General features: G+C 42.1%; 1 protein-coding gene across 1 annotated transcript in view; it reads right to left on the bottom strand.

The window, feature by feature from the left end:
• Nucleotides 1–19,642, bottom strand: part of SMYD2 (SET and MYND domain containing 2) — a 78,946-nt gene that overhangs the window by 36,402 nt on the left and 22,902 nt on the right. The window contains 4 exon segments of the mRNA XM_089684818.1: nucleotides 5,784–5,908; nucleotides 7,294–7,354; nucleotides 10,423–10,533; nucleotides 16,671–16,734. Of these exon segments, the coding sequence (XP_089540944.1) occupies nucleotides 5,784–5,908; nucleotides 7,294–7,354; nucleotides 10,423–10,533; nucleotides 16,671–16,734 (361 nt within the window).

The raw sequence follows: 19,642 nt of genomic DNA on the forward strand, positions 1-19,642 counted from the left end.
GCTTCAGGCACTGGATGTCTTGACCATGTGCATGGCATTATGAAATCTGAAGACTACCAAGAGAATTCTGGGGTGCAATGTAGGGCCCAGTGTCAGTAAGTTGGGTCTCCGTCAGAAGACACAGCACAAAGTACTCAGAAATGGTTTCAGACAAAGCACTGAAGAGTACTGAACTGGCCAGCAATGCGTCCAGATCTCAAACCCATAGAGCACCTGTGGAGAGATCTCAAAACAGCAGTTGACAAAAGAAACCTTTCCAATCTGAGAGACCTGGAGCAATTGGCGAAAGAAGAGTGGTCCAAAATTCCAGGAGAGTGGTGGAAGAAACTCATTGATGATTACAGGAAGCGATTCACTTCAGTTATTTTCTCTAAGGGGTGTGCTACCAATCATTAAATTGAGGGTGCAAATAATTTTATCTAGTACATTTTTGAAGTTTTGCGTGGAATGTGTCAGGTTTGGCTTTTTTGTTTCTTCACTACACATTTGTAATTGCAACAATTTTCTGGTCGAAGTGGTACATTATCTGACAGAAATGCAGGGGTGCCAATATTTTTGGCCATGACTGTACATATTATGCATTGCTCAAAAAAAAAAAATAAAGGAACACTTTGAAAACACATCAGATCTCAATTGGGGAAAAATATGCTGGATATCTATACTGATATGGACTGGGTGATGGAAGGATGCCCCATTGTTTGATTTTCAGTGAAAAAAATGATGCAGCAGGCTAGTCCATTTTGCTGAAATTTCATTGCAGCAACTCAAAATGGTACTCAGTAGTTTGTATGTTCCCCAAGTTCTTGTATGCATGCCTGACAACGTCGGGGCATGCTCCTAATGAGACGACGAATGGTGTCCTGGAGTATCTGGACCAGGGCATCACTGAGCTCCTGGACAGTCTGAGGTGCAACCTGGCGGCATCGGATGGACCAAAACATGATATCCCAGAGGCGGTCTATTAGATTTAGATCGTGCTAGCATGGGGGCTATTCAATGGTATCAATTCTTAATCCTCTAGGAACTGCCTGCATACTCTCGCTACATGAGGTCGGGCATGGTCGTGCACAAGGGAGGGCCCTCTGCACCAGTGCATGGTCTGACAACGAGTTCAAGGATTTCATCCCAAAACCTAATGGCAGTCAGGGTGCCATTGTCTATCCTGTAGAGGTCTGTGCTTCCCTCCATGGGTATGCCTCCCCAGACCATCACTGACCCACCACCAAAACCGTCATGTTGAACGATGTTACAGGCAGCATAACATTCTCCATGGCTTCTCCAGACCCTCTCCTGTCTGTCACATGTGATCAGGGTGAACCTGTTCTCTGTAAAAAGGACATGGTGCCAGTGGCAGACCTGCCAATTCTTGTGTTCAATGGCAAATGCCAAATTGAGCTCTATGGTGCCAGGCAGTGAGCACAGGGCCCACTAGAGGATGTCAACCCTCAGTCCTCCCTCATGAGGTTGGTTTCTGATTGTTTGGTCAGAGACATTCACATCAGTGGCCTGCTGGAGGTCATTTTGTAGGGCTCCGGCAGTGCTCATCCTGTTCCTCCTTGCACAAATGATCAGATACTGGTCCTGCTGATGGGTTAAGTCCTTCTACAGCCCTGTTCTTCTCTCCTAGAGTAACTGCCTGTCTCCTGGAATCTCCTCCATGCTCTTGAGACTGTGCTGGGAGACACAGCAAACTTTCTGGCAATGGCACGTATTGATGTGCCATCCTGGAGGAGTTGGACTGCCTGTGCAATCTCTGTAAGGTTCAGGTATCACCTCATGCTACTAGTAGTGACACTGACCCTTGTCAACTGCAAAACTAGTGAAAAACAGTCAGAAAAGATAAGTAGGGAAAAAAAGGTCAGTGGCCTTCACCTATAAAACCATTCCTTGTTTGGGGGGGGGGGGTGCCTCATTGTTGCCCAACAAGTGCACCTGTTAATCGGTTTTGCTTTGGCGTTAATGAAATTAACAACCCCCTCTGCTACTTAACAGATCAGATCAATATCCCAAGAATTTAATGGACTTGATGCTATACTCTGTTTAAAAAAAAGTGTTCCTTTAATTTTTTTTGAGCAGTGTACTTTCCTGCCAGATCCACAGTGGAAATGGACAACTTCTGCACAATATCCCCACAAAACAAATACAAGGCTAACAAGTGCTTCAGGGGACCAAACAACTTATCAGGGTTAAGATAAAAAGTTGGAAAAAACGATGCAAAAAAGGGAAAGCTTTACATCCTACAGAATTCTAAATTTTTAAGACTAGAAACAGCACATGTAGAATTAACAGACTAATTCTCTATTTTCAGGAGTAGTGTGCATTGCATCAGTAAGGACCAAAAACAGTAATATTTATTTCAGGTACTTATATAGCGCTTTCAATTTACGCAGCGCTTTACATATATATATATTGTACATTCACATCAGTCAATAGCAGTGAACATTGACTCCTCTGGACTAAACTCAGTCAATGACTTGAACGATTCAGAGTCTGCGACCAAAGCCTAAGAAACCACTAAGGCCAGGGCTAAAATCAGATACAGAATCTGCTGAGAGGACACTTGATGGCACTTGTGACACTGTGATCAAAGTCAGCGAATAACTCGGTGAACTGGGTAATAGTCTTGCATGACTATGGTAAAAAAAATCTTAGCCTAAAAATGACCCAGCCACCCCTGATAGAGCCAAGCAGTGCTTGCGGACTGACTAACAGAGGACAGCATGACTCCAGGCTGCATACCAAATGACTAGAAAGTTAACTGGGGGCAGTGGGAACAGCAGAATTGCCCCCATGCTGTGTCTAGAATCAAACATGTTGCAGCCAGAGTGCAGTAAGGCAACATAAGCTCAAGGTAAAAGACAATGACGAGTACTCATGGAAGCTAGACAGCTGGTAGCAGAGGATGGCTGGAGGTGACCAAAGTCACTGTGGGCTGGCAGCATGAACAGTTTGATGACTGAAGTTCTACGTAGCTCTTTGCACACAGGGGTATCAGTGAGAATGTTTCCTCGACACTGCAAGGATGGGAGAAAAAAAAACAAAAAAAAACACAACACACACCAGGAGAGGAGCATGGAGTGCATGCAATACTCCACACAGCAGACAACATCAGCGCTCAGTCCCACAAAGTCACCATCTTCCACAGCAAAGCTGACAGAATACAGGGAATATTGGTGTCTTCCAACTTCTAAGAAAGCAATAGTGTTTGGCCTGACCAGATTACTTACCAAGTAAACATTCAGAGACAGGGCAAGAGCTGAGGCAATGCCAGCGGCTCTGGACCCAGAGAGTGTGCCACAGCCAACTATACCTGTGCATAGTCAGAGCATCGGTTCACTTTAAAGTGGCAGCCTCTAATTCTAATTAGATCTGTGTTGAATATCTAGAAACTGAAGCTAGCTGAAAGCTTTGCAAAAGCTTACTGTGCACACTGCTGTTTTACAAATTGTATAAAATCTTCAAGAAATGTTTTCTCATTCAGTATAGTATAGAAGGACTAGCTAGTATAAAACACAACTGAAGCAATGCAAGCCAAAATGACAGGTCCACTGTAAGAGTTTGGAAAAGCAGGATAGCATAGCTTGAATCCTCCATTTCTATATTCAGTTATGTTTTCGTGATAGCATTCCTCAATTAGAAAACAATGGTTCTCAGTTTCTAAACAATAACAGCTGCCTAACTAATTGAAGAGTCCCCTGGTGACTTCTGTCCTCACATTAGCCAGAGTTTTCTGACAGCTTAGGGAAGTGGGAGATAGAAGAATGCATGATGGGGAGGGTGAAAAGGGGTCACTTGCCATAACCAATTATACTAGCTGTAAGGAAAGACAACAAAAGAAAGAAAAAGAAAGAAATCATGCCAGCAATTTCTAAAATAGAAAAAGGGAGAGAGAGAGAGAGAGGGAGAGTATGTAACTTTTTTTTTTGGAGGGGGCACTATTGTACAACACACACAGGGACCTGGCGGAGGGAATTTGGGGCTGGTGTTCACTGGCACGGTTGGCGAGATAGAGTCGGTCCTCCACACTGTAATGTAAAGGGGCACTGTGATATGCACTGTAATGATTGCAGTGCCCGTTTACATTGCAGCCCCCTTTATATCACAGTGCCCCTAGCAATCACAGCCGTCCATCAGTGTCCCTTGCAGTCATCCCCCCTTCTCCCTCTCTAATCGCAGTGCCCCTTTTACTCTGCCTCCCTTGTACAGTCCTACCTTCAGCAGGGCAGAGGCAGGATTCAGCCTGTGTGTCCTCTCTAGGGTCTCCCGCCCAGCCGATGATGTAATTCTATCAGCAGGGCAGAGGGCAGGAAGAGGTGCAGATCTGGATCATATTAACAAGGGGGTGATTGCTTGCTTGGTTATATGAAAAGACTCCTCATTCTGTGTTCAGATCTCCTGCCCCTCCCACCCTCTACTCTGCTGATAGGATGACATCATTGGTGGGGCAGGATAGCCAGGAAAGGAGACACAGGCATGGCCGCAGAGCAGGCGGTGAGTGGCGACCGTGTTCTGTGTTAGCCCTGTCTGGACTGCGGTCACTTACCCCCCACTGTGCAGCCCGGTCATCATCAAGCCAGTTTTTGAAAGAATTCGGCAGGTAGGTTGTGCCCCAACATCTTAGAGAACTAACTACAGACCTTCTGTGGATGTAGGCTGCCTTCCTTCGGACTCTTCATGTAATCCAAGAGAGACTCAATGTTGAGATCAGGGCTCTGTGGGGGCCAAACCATCACTTCCAGGACTCCTTGCTCTTTACACTGAAGATAGTGCTGAATGATACTGGCTTTATGGTTGGGGCTGTTGTCCTGCTGCAGAATAAATTTGGGGCGAATCACACGCCTCGCTGATGGTATGGCACGATGGATAAATATCTACTTGTAATTCTCAGCATCGAGGACACCATTGATCCTGAACAAATCTCCAACTCTATTTTCAGAAATACAGCCCCAAACTTGGAAGGAAACCTCCACCATACTTTTTGGTTGCCTGCCGACACTCATTGTACCACGTTCCAGCCCTTTGGTGCACACACAATATATATATTTCCAGCAAAATGCTTGGAATGCTCAGTAGTCTCCAAATTCCACAATATCCAAGGGCATGTCCTGGGATCTTGGTGGTGTTATCCTCTCCTAGGCATCATGGAAGGAAGCTGGGCTGAAGTTTTTTTTTCTACTTACATATGGCCCTCCTTTTATACAGGAGCTGTAAAATGTGGGCTGTGCTGTGCAAAACCCTTCAAAGTATAACAGAATACATATTCCCTTAAAAATGGGCGCTTACATATATAGGTGCTATTTGCAGTGACCGGCCACTGCCAAAAAGACAATTCATGGTCTCAAAAATATTTGGCTTATCCTTTCAGAACTGCTCTCATTGATCAGTCAAGGATTGGCCCACAGCGTTTGTCCCATTCCAGCTCTTTCCTCTTTCTTGCCTAATATGTAAAAATATAAAATAAACAACCCACTGTCTGACCAGTCATAGGACGTTGCCTTTTTTTTTCATATAAACTGCATTTTCTAAACACCATATAGGTTATTCTACAAAAAAAGATGAAGGGGAGCAAGAATGCATAAAGCACATGTGATCACCAACTGCCACTGGTCATTTGCAACAAAGTGATTTTTCCTTTCTAATTCAGATTTGAAAAGGAAAACGAGCATTGGATTAGTCTCTTGCAGAAGGCGCCCGCTGTCTGTTCCCCTGGGTGTAATTATAAGATCCACATAAAGACCCAATAAACAAATGTGAAGCTGCTCCATGAAAGGAGGGATCCTCACCTGTGCAAAGAGGAATTCTAGAGATGCATTGTCAGAATAGTGCAAATTCTTGGAGAAAAAATGGTGTAAGGCTGCAATATCATTCTGAATGAGCTCTTTCTTCTCATTGTCCAACTTGCTCATGTCTGAGGAAACAAAGAAACAAAGCTACAGCTACAAAACTCTTAAGGATGGGTCCAGTCACATGGTTCAGGGCACAGTTAAGAGAAAAAAAAAAATTACAGTAAGTGATCTGCCTACTCCTGTTGTGCTGGATGGTATGGAAGTGCAACAGTTTTCAAACCCTGCAGTTCACCATCCCACACCTTGTCTACTCTAAGGAATACTAATTAAGATCAACAGACTGGAAATACCTATCCGGGGGTCTCTTACTCGGAAAAGTGAACCCAAGTACCTCCTCCTTCTGATCCTCAGCTCACACCCCAGATTTGAGAACTTAGTAGGAAAAGAAAGGATTTTGGGTAATAACAGAAGTTAGATCTCGGACTCAAAAAGACAAAATAACAGCCAAGCAGTTAGTAATTTTAGAACAATATATCAATGACAAATATGAAATAAAGCATATGAGTTTTTCATGCCCAGCACTTGCATATACTTACCTGAGCCCTATCTAGTGATGTGAACGAGACCAGCAGCTCTCCTGGGTCTCCCCCTCCTCATTGGCTCAGTCACAGCAGTGGGAGCCATTGACAGCAGCAGGAGTCAATCACAGCAAGTGAGGACACACAGAGCAGGGTTTGGGAGAGCGCAGGCATGAGTGCCCCATAGCAAGTGGTTTGCTATGGGGGCACTCAGCAGGGTGGGGAGGAGCCAGGAGCACCAACAGGGACCTTAAAAGAGGAGGGTCTTGGCTGCCCTGTGAAAAACCGTTGCACAGAGCAGGCAAGCAAGACATGTCTATTCTTAATCAAAAAAGAAAAAAAAAACAGACACAGGGAATAATATAAAATAAACAACCCTTTACAATCAATCACTTTAAACTGGCCATAGATGGATCAAAAGTCAGCCAGTTCAGCAGGGACTAAACCAAATTTTAATCCACCTATGGCTGTTTCCACTTGCAGAAGTCGTTCAAACGATCAACTTCTAATCGAAAACATATGTTGGAAAACTTGCCAATCAGCCGCAGATCAGTGTGTTCTGACAGCAGATGAGTCCTGCTTTCAATACAATGGCACAGTGGGGAGGATTCCTCCATCTTTCTAGCTTGAGTGTCCTTTTTTGATGGGTTTCTTTTTTACTTAAAAAAAAAAAAACCCAAAACCAACAAACACTCCAAACACACTTTAATGGGCAGCTTTACAGAATATAAATCTGTAACGAAACCCCTCTTTCCTCGTCTGCTAACAATATTTCCCCAACTGTATATTGACAACCACATATGTACAAATACAAAACTGCAACATGTTCTTTAAATGAAAACATCTAGTGTGTCAAAACATTAAAAAAAGCGCACACACACTTTTTACAAGACTAGGAGTTCGAATAAATGAAAAAACATGATGCTTACGAGATTCAAACTCTTTAACTGTCAAGAACCTCTCCGACGGTGTTCTTTCTTTGCAAGTTTTCTAGGACAAAAAAAAAAAATCAATCACATCAATTGGCTGAATAAACAATGAACAGAGAGAAAGGCAGAGATCACCAGTTCTAATTACCATCTAGCTTAGTGGTTGTCCATTTAAGTTGCAGTTTTTATTTTTTCTTCTTTTAAACCCACATTGCCATAAGGCTCTATCTTGAACATCCTCCATCTGCATGTAGCATCAGATCAGAAAAATAGCAGGGTTCATTTAAATATGTAATTTCCCTTTGTTTCTCTCGCATCCAAATAAGGCAGACATGCAAGTCGGACTTTGAGGTAAGTGGATCCATTCGCTGTTGACAGAGTATAAAACGCATAGCTCAGCTGTTGGCCTCGGGCCACCACTTTGTAATCTTGGCCATTAAATATGGGTTTGCAGGTGGCCCAGCAGCTGAGGTTAAGAGGACTGTATTTTGCATACTAAGCTTTCATAGAGTATAGGGTGTTTATCTATTCCTACAAGCTAGCCATTATACATTCTTGCCAGTCAGTTTTTCGATGCTTAAAAGAACAGCGTTTGTTTGTGCTCCGTTAGGCTTTTTCTCCTTTATTATTTCAGAGAGAGCTCCAGGCAGACCAACTAAAGTCTTGCCATTGCTGTGTCTTTTGTTGCAAGATTGAAAAAAAAAAAAAAAAAAATCTTAAGGCTTCCACTGTCCAACAGCGCTTTAGAAATCAGATTCAAAAATGTTAACTGTAATAGGCGAGAAATATATCTATGGCAAAGTAATGTCTTTTATGTAACCTTGACAATGTGCTAGATTTCTGTTCCGTTCCTGCACTAAGGTTAGGAAAAAAAAAATTTATAAAATTACAATATGTTTCTGCTGACAGGTTAGGATATGCAAGAATTTAAAAGGAGACCCGGTTACTAAAATTTATTATACATTTTTAAAATCAGAAAACATGTAAGAATGTAGTAATTTTCTAAATTCCATAGGAAGTAGAGAGCTATGGTCGGCTTGCCCATATGTGCGCCTGTTAATGTTCTTTAAGCAGGGAGTGTGTGGTTTGTTTTTTTCCCTTCTAGTGGCTTGTTGTTGAAGATCCCTTTTCAACACCCAGCTAGAGCAAGCTCAGTGTTATGTCTAATGACAATCGGGAGGCTTGAAGGGGCCCAATGAGCTAGCTGGGAAGATATTAAATATCTAAGACTCTTCCTGGCACAGGGTCTTCCTTTTTGTGCTTCTGCCTGGTGAGGATGTCCCTGTGGAGAACGGTCTCTCCCTCAGATCTTTGGGCCTAGGAATTGGAGTGCTGCAGGAATCTCCCCTCCTGGGAGGAAACACAGAAGATGCCGGCTGCAAGTGATGGCCTGTTCTAGCATAATGGAAGCAAGCAGAAACTGTCCTCAATCTTTATGTCCTGCCTTGGGACACAAAGCTTGAGATAACACTTGGACCTCAATTGCCAAGGATCCATGTTCTAAGTTTATTGTCCAGCCAGCATAGCCCTATGAGAGAAGGACCCAGAGTTTAGGAGATGTGCAAAAACCAAAGACCATGTTCTGCGTAGATGACCTTCAGGTGCCCTATGCTCCCTCAAGGCACCAGTGAAACAAGTCTCTTGAAGTTTAACTTTAAAAAGTGACTGGCGTCCATTTTTCTTCCACACTCTAAAAAAAGAATCACTGGGATGAATGCACCTAGGTTCTTCTTGCCAAGTAAGGTGGCTTAGTACATGAGAGCTGTAGCTGTTACTAGACTAAAGATCAATATTAAATTGAAGATCAGTACTAACAGCTCTACAAAAGGCATAGCTATAGACAGCAGGGCAGACCAGTTTGTTTTGCAGCTCCCATTGTCAGACTGAGTTTTGTTGATAAGGGCCTCTTTCAGCACAACTGAAATTAAATTGTGCCAATGGTGGGAAAGTGACACTATAGCTCCACCTGCTGGCTGGATAGCAGACCGTATATTAATATCAGACTAGAAAAAAAAATTTAAACTTTTTTTTTGCCCTTGTCATGAAAAGAAATAGATATGCAGTCAGGTAGACTTTGTACTGCCAACTTCCATTTTCAGAGTCAGAGCTTCACTTTACTGTTATAGAAGCTGTACAGGATAATTAGATAAACCAAACTGTTCAATATGAACCAGTTAGCCCCTTGCACTCAGTACTTAGCAACAGATCTGAACAAAATGCCACTCCACCCTTCTCTGCAAAAAAGGTCTGCATGAGGGCAATTGTCCTATGATGAGGAGTATGGCTATTACTCAACTATGCCAACAAAGAGCACTGCAGTGTAAGAGGAGGAAGCAGCAAGTTAGCAGCTGCCATGGCTGAACAGGCTTGCCGTTTGGCTGCAATGCCTATTCTTCGTATTCGGTGCTTTGGAGCTACAATAATAATCCCAAATCAGGAATTCTCACTTCATTTTGACTACTGGCATCGCATACTTGAAACCATGAATTTAGGCAGAGCAAAAAATGTTAGCCTATTAAAGAAAACATGTTGTGAAAAATTAAACAAAAAAAAAAAAAAAGAAAAAAAAGGTAACTTTTATATTTGCACGTTGATATATACTGCATTATAGAAGTAAATCCCAGCATTTGTAACACTCAAAAATATTTGTCAGAACTAAATGCATTTTCAGTGTAAGCACATTCACAATGCATCAGACTAGGAGTCAGATTTAATGGCTTCTGTTTGCATTAAAACTGCTTCTCTCCACATACAAGTTGATGGAAATGCAAAAGCAGGTTTGCTGCAGTCTATAAGGTTGTCAAATGCACATCAAAAAAGGAGGTTAGCTGCAGGTCAAATTCACCAGTTAATGAACTCAATCTCAGAAGCATCTCAAATGCAAGTTAAATGCACTTGAAAGAACACTGAATTTGGCCAACAGAATAAGCCCAAGGATCATCAACATCAGACTTTTCTTCATGTTCGTACTCCGATCAATGTAAACCCCTGGGTGTACTTAGCACCCATGAACATCACATACTGACAATCATTTGCCTCAAGATAGGCCCTTGTAATTTTTTTTTTTTTTTAAATAGATTTTTTATGTTGCTAAAAAATAATAATATTTGGTTTCCTTCCCAGCCTCACCTGTTTGGCCAGTATCCTTGCAGTCAGTCTTACAGTTTCCGAAGGATTCCATTTCTCTCCGTAGGCACACATGGCGGAACACTCCAACTTGTGCATGGGCCAGTCTCCTTTCTGCATGGTCAGAAAAACAGCAGAGCCATTAAAACAAGGATACAACTGTCTTCTCTGCAGACAAAGGTCGAGTGAAATGTGTTTCCTTTCTACATAGAAGACACGAAGAGGATCCCGAGAGAGGAAAATAGCTGCAAATCCAAGAATGAAGTTCTCCATTCATCTGGACAAATGAAATCATTGGATTACATAGGTTTTCTTTTTTTTATATTGAAATAAAAATTGGCAGAGCACAATCCAAGCTCCCACTTTCATGCACACAATTCACTTGCAAAAATAGATACAGGTGAGGCACATGTGTAGCCATGACAAGTTTTTTTTTTTTGCTTAAATAAACACACAAATGCATAAGTGATAAAATAAAGTCACGGCATCAATCTCTAAAAACAATTGGCATTATGCTCAATTCACAAATCTAACACATCAAAGTATCTTTATTTTATAAAAAGTGACAACATTTTCAACCGTGACAAAAGAGATGGGAACAAAATGCAACACAGCTTCTTACTCTGCATACCAAACTTTACTGCTTCCTTCAGTTCTTTTTACCACAAGATGTGCTCAGTTTTCCAGGTTGAACAATGGTCAATGTCATTCAATCCAGAAGGCTGGAGACATGTTATATTATGCAGGGCCTTATGGCCATGCCCTCTGATGTGTTGTCAGCACAGCACCCTATTAATGCAGAATGCAGCACTGAGGTCATCATGGAAGCACTGCCCTTTGCATCTCCGAGAATCCCACCACTGGTTTATTCCCCCCAGCCCGTGCCCCCTCCTCTGACTTCTTCATCGAGATCAAGAACACAATCATCAGTCCCTCCCCTCATGCCAGGGTACTAGGTGTAATCCTAGACTCCCATCTGTCCTTTCAGCCCCAAATCCAATCACTGTCCAAATCTTGTAGACTTCACCTCCGCAACATCTCCAAGATACGGCCGTTCCTAACCTCAGAAACCACTAAGCAACCTATTCACTCCCTGGTTATATCTCGCCTTGACTATTGTAACTCCCTCCTCATTGGCCTACCTCATTGCAGGCTATCCCCTCTTCAGTCTATCATGAATGCTGCTGCCAGACACATCCACCTTACTAACAGTTCTGTATCTGCCACCCCTCTCTGCCAATCCCTCCATTGGCTTCCCATTGCCCAACGGATAAAATTCAAAGCATTAACAAGAACATATAAACCCATTTATAACTCTGCCCCAAATTACAGCACCGATCTTGTCTCCAAATACCACCTAAACTGTACTCTCCGCTCCTCACAAGACCTCCTGCTCTCTAGCTCCCTTGTCTCCACCTCCCATGCTTGTCTCCAGGACGTCTCCAGAGCTTCCCCCATCCTCTGGAACTCTCTACCACAATTTATCAGACTATCGCCTACTCTGCTCACTTTTAGGCGATCTTTGAAAACCTCTCTTCAGGGAAGCCTATCCTGCCCTCAGCTAATAATGGAATCTTCTACTCTTCCAACCAGTCCATCCCCCACAGTTATTACCTTTTGTACCACTAGCCCCTCCCTCCTAGATTGTAAGCTCCAAGGAGCAGGGCCCTCCTTTCCCTCTTGTATTGAACTGTATTATTGCTGTATTGATCCTGTTATATTGTAAAGCGCTGAGCAAATTGTTGGCGCTTTATAAATCCTGTATAATAATAATAAATAGATATTATATAAAAAAACCTATATATAAAATATCCTACACACTGGGGGAGGGCGCATCACTTGTTTGGGGGGACCACATAACCCGATGTTGAACTTGGACTGTTGAAGCAGCCTTTCCCAACCTTTAAACACAGAGGACCATTTGAAATAATTCTTGGGGTCTCAGGAAACCCCTGCTAAAAATGCCTGCACCTAAAGCTCACAATACATTAGTGTGGTGGTCACACAGAATTGTTCCTACATTTGTGGTCAGTGGGATCAATTCCCCTCTCACAGATAGCTAAAAAGATAATTGGTTCCAGTGGCAACTTATCTGACAGGTAGAAGATGTCCCTTGCTTAATCACTTCCCGACCGGCCGTTGTATATAAAACGGCCGGACGGTGGCAGTGCAGGGTTGGGTGGCAGTTTATAAACGGCCTCCCCGCACCCTGCTTGTGTGCGCTCCCTGGGAGCATGCAGCACCGCAATCCGGTGCCCGCTGTGTCCTCGGGACACAGTGAAACACTGATCGTCAGACGGGACCTCTGTATGAGGTCCCGATCATGTGATCACTGATTGGCCAATCAGTGATCACATGCAAAGTAGTAAGCAAGATGTCACTTGTGACATCATTGCTTACTACGTGTGAAATCTGTGAATCACAGAGGTCACATGGTACAAAGCTATTCACAACAGCCTTGTACCATGTGACAAGCTGTGACCAATCACAGCTCACTCAGTACTTCTCAATGACTGCAAGAATGCAGACAGAGAGAAAGAGAAATGATTGCTTTTACATCCTATATGGGTGTAAAAGCAATTAGAGTATATAAAAAAAAAAAAAACTCCATCACCCCCCACAAGTAGTACAGTGTCACCATGGTGACACTGTACTGCTAGGGTGACAGTATGTAAAAAAAATAAAAAATAAAAAAAAAAAGTTTAAAAATTATAATTTTTGGTTATAAACTAATTTGGATTTTTTTTACTAAAAAGATAAAAACGGAATTTTGGCCAAGATTTATGATGAAATATTATTTGCAGAAAAACAAAAGAAAAAAACAAAACACATTTCAGAATTTTTGGACATTTTCATTTACATAGCAAAAAAAAAATAAAAATCCCAGTGGTGAATAAATACCACCAAAATAAAGCTTTATCTGTCTCAAAAAAAATGGTAAAAAATGCATTTGGGTACAGTGTTGCATGACTGCGCAATTGTCATTCAAAGTATGATAGCACTGAAAGCTGAAAATTGCCCTGGTCAGGAAGGGGGTAAAAGTGTCCGGTCTGGAAGTGGTTAAGGAACCCCTAGCAACCTCTGGAGGAATCCTACGTTTCCATGAAACCCTAGTCTAGAGTGGTGTACAAGTTCCGAGTGAGCATTTATGTGGGCTCAACATTCCATGAGGATAATTTATTAAGACTGGAGCAACCAGAATCTGGATCAGCTGTGTATGGCAACCAATCAGCATCTAGCTTACATTTTCAAAGCAGAATTGCACAAGCTGAAGTTGGAAGCGTATTGGTTACTATACACAGCTACCCAGACTCTGCTCCAGGTTTAATAAATTCCCGCACACGTTTACTTTTTCCGCTTTGCAGAATACAGAGCCTGATCAGAGCCAACTGGACATGGTGGATACTTCTAAAAAAATCATACAAAGCATAAAAAAAAAATAAAAAAAATGGGAGTCTGAATTCTGGAAATAAGAACAAGGATCAATGCTTAAAAACAGAGCGTAAATGGTTACAGAGCACTCCAAGGACTCCACTCTTTCATATGATGTCAAGTTTATTTTCTCTGACTGGAGAGAGAACACTTATCTCAGCACATTGCGCTTGTCCTTGTAGATTTTCATCCGCAAGATTAGAACTTTGGGAAAAGTTTCAGTTGGTGAAGAAAAAAAAAAAAAAAAAAAAAAAAATAATCAGTCTATAGCCAAATTTGCTTTCCTCATAGGCACTGCTAATTAAAACCTATCCTCAGGCAGGATCAAGCAGAGTGGAAAAGTGACCAGCATTTCAAATTGATATGATTAATGACCGGCTTTAATTCATAGTTGGCATCTGGAAATTGCTTAGATGTATAGGCTACACGGGTTTACATCAATATGCTTCTTCAAAACAGGGCCAAGTGCACATTTGCCCATTCATGAAAATCGATCTGCAGTGAATGGCCTTCAGAGCATGGCGAAGCAGCCACGGTCAGGCGTTCAGGACAGTTTTCAATGGGCTAATGAGCCACAGTCACAAGTCAAGCATTTGGCTCACAGTTGCAGCAAAGCCCCATTGCCTTGAATGGATTAGTGCAGTGCTACCTGTCAACTCGGCATGCTGCACTAATTTAGCAGCGGATGCAACATTTGAACAGCCAATCTGACTGTATTGTAGACATTAGGCGGCTGGTCATGGGGTGGTAAAACAAAGGCTCAACTGCCTGCTTTTACTGCTCCCCCAGCCACCCATATGAAAGACACCTAAGACACCCAGTGATGTGCAACAAGCATTAACACATACCTGAACTCAAGAACAAAATGTTTAATATACTGCAGCTTACCAGTTCTTAGATGTGGTGGCTGCATTGTTTTACCATTTCCAGGTTTTTGTTTTCTTAATTTTCACCTGATGATCCTGTCAACACCACATTTGCTGATGCTCGCTGCTCTGTATCTATGGAAGAGCAGCATGGTCACCCTAGACTGCTCTTTTGATTTGGATGTCTAACCCTTTCCATTTTATCCATTGCATATTGGGGAAATGTTCTGTAGACCACAGAAGAGAACTGGTAAGGCTGCAAACACTTGAAATTTCAGATCAGTGCAAAGGAAATTACTAGGACACTGGATTTCTGGTCATACAAAAGGTATTTTCTGAACCTGCAGAAAATACGTATGAAAAAGGAAACAAAATGCAGACACCACATCTAAGGACTGCTAAGTTGCAACATATTAAGTGGCGGTTCACACTACCGTGGTGCGGGAAACAGCATGCAATTCAGACAGGAATCATACTGCATTCCTGTTCAAACATGCGATTCTTTGCAGTGTAATCTGTGCCATTCATTTTGTATGGCTCAAATCGCACCACAAACTGCACTGCATCCGCAGGAAAGGTGCATACACCCCCCCACCCCAACTTGAATTGTATCGCATGGGCATGTGATCTGATTCACCAAATCGCACTGCGTTTGGGGTGTCAACTTTACATAGAGACCTGCAGTGGTTCACATGAACGGAGTGAGATTCTGATGCGGCGAGGGAAACACAGAATTCACTGCGAATCCCACACCACATCTGTGTGAACCGGCACTAAAGCCCAAAAGTACAAGATTTCCATATGTATTATTGTATGTACAACCCGACTGCAATTCAGTAATAAAATGCAGGGTTCAGTTAGTCTCTGAACATACTTCAGTCTACAGCAGCCAATCTGAATTCATCTTTCACTGCAGTACACCAAAATCTGAGATAGATAGAAACATAAAATGCTCTAGGTTACTAAGGGCCCATGCACACCAGAAACTGCATATCTTTGAATGCATGTTTACATCCATGAATTGAATTTGACGTACGCTTTATGCACGCTTGCTGTGCGTTTGCATGCATTTTGCACTGCATTTGGGACTTGGCTTTCTTCGATTTCTTTTGAGGTCCCCATTTCTTTGTAGTTTGTAGAGAGAAGCAAGTCCCATCATTGGTACAGGGAGAAGAGGGGTCCATGTGATGTCTGGGGGTCCATGTGACCACTGCACTGTGTTCTGGAAGACTTTATGACTGATATAGCTATCCTGATAAACACATGCAGTGATCAACTTACCAGTGTTCTCCTTTCTGTCTATGTCCATTTCGTCGTAATCTGGGTAGATGCTTGCTGTAATTTTATCCCAGATCTGGATTTTTCTTTTGTTGCCCTTATAACGCTTATGTCTGGGGTCATAGAGCACAGGGTACTCCAGGACCATTGTGATGAAGTCCTCTGTATCTATGGGTGACCTGTATGCCATTGTTGCTGTACACTGGTTCACCACACACATCCAGGAACAGTAATAAATTTTATATATATATATAAATAATTTTTTGTTTTTTAAATGGGAACAGTGCAGTGAAGAAGTGCAGTGCACATTTGCAGAGAGTTTGTAGCACATTCGCAGTGCAGAAAAATGCAGCATGATCTACTGCAATGATGTGAACTATGCCTATAGGATTACATTGGTTATGACTGTCTATGCAGTTGGAGCGCAGTCTAAAATGCAGCCAACTGCATCCTACTGCGTTGGGTGTGAAAGGGCCTCAAGTCTTACAACCAAGTCTATTTTGAGTAATGTTTTTTTCTTTCCTGGTTCAAACCTATTTGAATTGCTCTAGATGACTCCGGCAGTTAAAGGCATGCAAAAATTGTACTTTTTTAGCTGTTGATAACTTTTGCATACATTCTCTGATGCAGATAGTCTGCTCACCATTATACATAAAAGGGATTGTAAGATCTTACCTGACATTCCACATTGCAGTAAAAGGCCTGTTTGCATTTGCCACATTTTGCAAGACCTTCCTTCCTGAAATCAAAAAGAAAAAATATATGCATAGTAAGTTTCTCATCGTTATGTGAGGGAATAACATTAATTACAAGCATAAAGTCAAACAGCAAGACTGGTTAACAGAAAGGTAAGAGTTTATGCGGACCCATTCTAGTACTGCTCCAGCCTGCTGACCTACGTCCTTTAAAATTGCTAATACAGACACAAACATTCCTAATGGTAGCAATATAAAAAAGGGGGCTGTATTAAAATGCCAACAATAACAATGCCTCATGCACACAGGCAGAAAAACCACCACTTCGAACAAATTTTATTTTTTTCAATGCTTCTGAATGCAGCTCTATTTTAGCCAATGTGTATATGCGCATTTTATCCACCACACGTCTTATGGCAGTGACAGTTGGGGCGCGCGCGCGCACACACACACACACACACACACACACACACACACACACACACGCAGCTACCAGAAGTGTGTATGCACCCCATAAGTCAATTTTCAGATTTCTAATGTCCCCCGCCTAGTCGAAGTGTGAGAACTCAGATCACATGGCCACTGATCAGTGTTCTCACAGCTGCTCTGAGTAAAGAGTGCTGACTGTGGGCTATGGAAGGGGAGAAAGCGGCTAGCTAATGCTCTCAGTGGCTCGCTAAGAGACTGAGCCAGGTGCCGCACTAGACTCTGGGATGGATCCCGAGTTTGAAGTTGGGATCCTTCCCCAGCCTGGACCGGCTGAGTGACTTGAGCCCACTGTTGCCTGAAAACGGGTCACATGAGTGCAAAATGAACTGCACTCCTTTGATCCACAAGAGAAGCACAGCAAAACCAGCTTTGGCTGTATTTCTCCATTAATGTGACCCTCAGAGTCCAACCCCTCTACCATCCTTCTCAAGCACCACTGTCCCACAACCAATATGGCGGGTGTTGTTGGTGGAGGGAAAGGAGACTAACAAATATTTATTCGCTGATCTTTTTGTAACTAGAATGAACCCGGAAGCAATATGTAAAACATCACTTCCAATTCTAGTTTTGATTTCCTTGGCCCTTGCAGCCAGGGAAGACACGAATGAGGCAGTCTTCACTTCCTTAGCTTCAATGGAGGCAGGTGAGACAGCGGGGTCTATTTACTCAATGAAGTGTAACTTCACCTTTTATATTTCACCAAAATTTATATATATATATATATATATATATATATATATATATATATATATATATATATATATACACACACACATTTATATATATATATATATATATATATATATATATATATATATATATTTATTAGATACGTTGCGGAAAAATTAAGTGTATTTTTGCTGAAATTTTGTGCTTGATAAACTGTTATGCAAATATTATGTGATAAAAAAAAAAAAAAAAATATTGGAACTGGATTTTGATCTCCAGAGTGTCTGTTTCAGAAAAGATGTTTGGGGGTTTTAATTAGGCTTCAGGCCCAAAGTGATTTTCTAAACGTGTATTAAACAACACACACACCAAAAACCTGCTTTGGGTTTTTGCTCATAGTTTTCTCCTGCTTTTCTCTGCTGGTGTCCTGGCACTAAGGCTTCATCCTGAAGCCACCTTGTATGACTCCCAAGTCCCATTAAAAGTTGAAAAATTCAAAGTCAGCTATAACATGTATTCTCAGCTCTGTACTGCTCAATCTACCGTTTTGCTACTTTGTGTGTAGCTTTACTACCCTACTTTTTTTTAAACTTTTTTTTACAATGCTACTTTGATAAAAGAATTAAAAAAAAAATAAATAAAAAAATAATAATAACCTGCCTCGACAGCAAAAGGGTTGAGGGCACAACCCTGCATTCAGAGAAAGTCATACTGGCATAATTTATGCACATGCATGCAATTTCAGTTTAGTGCCTAGGACAAACAAAAATATTCGCCACTAGACTGGAATTACACACATATGTCTTAAATACATCAACGTGCGTTAATACATGTCAGACCAAGCATTTTTTTTTTTTTTTTTTTAATGATGGGTTTTTCTGCTATCACCTGGCACAGAGTGCCAGAGTAAATGGAATTATTTTATACGCATATAGCCAAAATAGTTAAACATACACTCAAGTCATAATTGAAAGTTAAAATTTCAGATACATTCAGGAGGGAGGGGCAGCCTGTTTTAAGACAGATATTTCTGTACTGCACCTGTTCACCCCAGTCCCTTGTGTCTGTACTTTATGTTGTTCCTGAAAAGCATCTGCTTATGACGGCGGCACACCCCCTTGCTATCAGTTAATAGTACCATCTAATGTTTTAAAGCATTTTTTTTCTTAAAGCTCTGCAACACACACACACACACACACACACACACACACACACACACACACACTATAAAAGTGAGAAAACACACAGTTGCACAGGTTCTATCAGTTGGTCAATGCTCCGAAAGAAAGGACCTTTGAACCTGAACCCCATGGTGCAAGATTCCTGACAGGGGCAGAGGACACTTGGACCACTGGGCTATACCAGGCAGATCTACTCTTTAGGGGACCTGCTATGGCAAAGGCTCCACCTTGGATTCCATGGGTGGGGAGAATCAAACTAAAAGGCCAAGCGGCTCCCCAAACCCGCTTTCAGGGCAGGTCTCTAGAACTGACACCATACTAATCAGTGCAAGTGCCTGTATGGTAGATAAACGGTAAGGGCTTTTCGTTCAAGTCAAAGGCTAAGGGCCCTTTCACACTGAATGTAGTTGGCTGCATTTTGGCTTGTACTCCAACATCCAAGCTATAGTTCACACCATTGCAAGAGAGGAAGGAGGAGGAGGAGGAGGAGGAGGAGGAGACCGCACAGGACAAATGCATATAGAAAAAAGTACGTCAACTGCATGTCAAAACGTACATCAAAAGCATGGGTACAAGTAAAAAACACACAGTTACTTGCACACAGTGGGCTTTC

The sequence above is a fragment of the Staurois parvus genome, unplaced genomic scaffold (assembly GCF_062004578.1).
Source record: "Staurois parvus isolate SC_StPar_1 unplaced genomic scaffold, SC_StPar_1.0 ptg000357l, whole genome shotgun sequence".
Classification (NCBI taxonomy): domain Eukaryota; kingdom Metazoa; phylum Chordata; class Amphibia; order Anura; family Ranidae; genus Staurois; species Staurois parvus.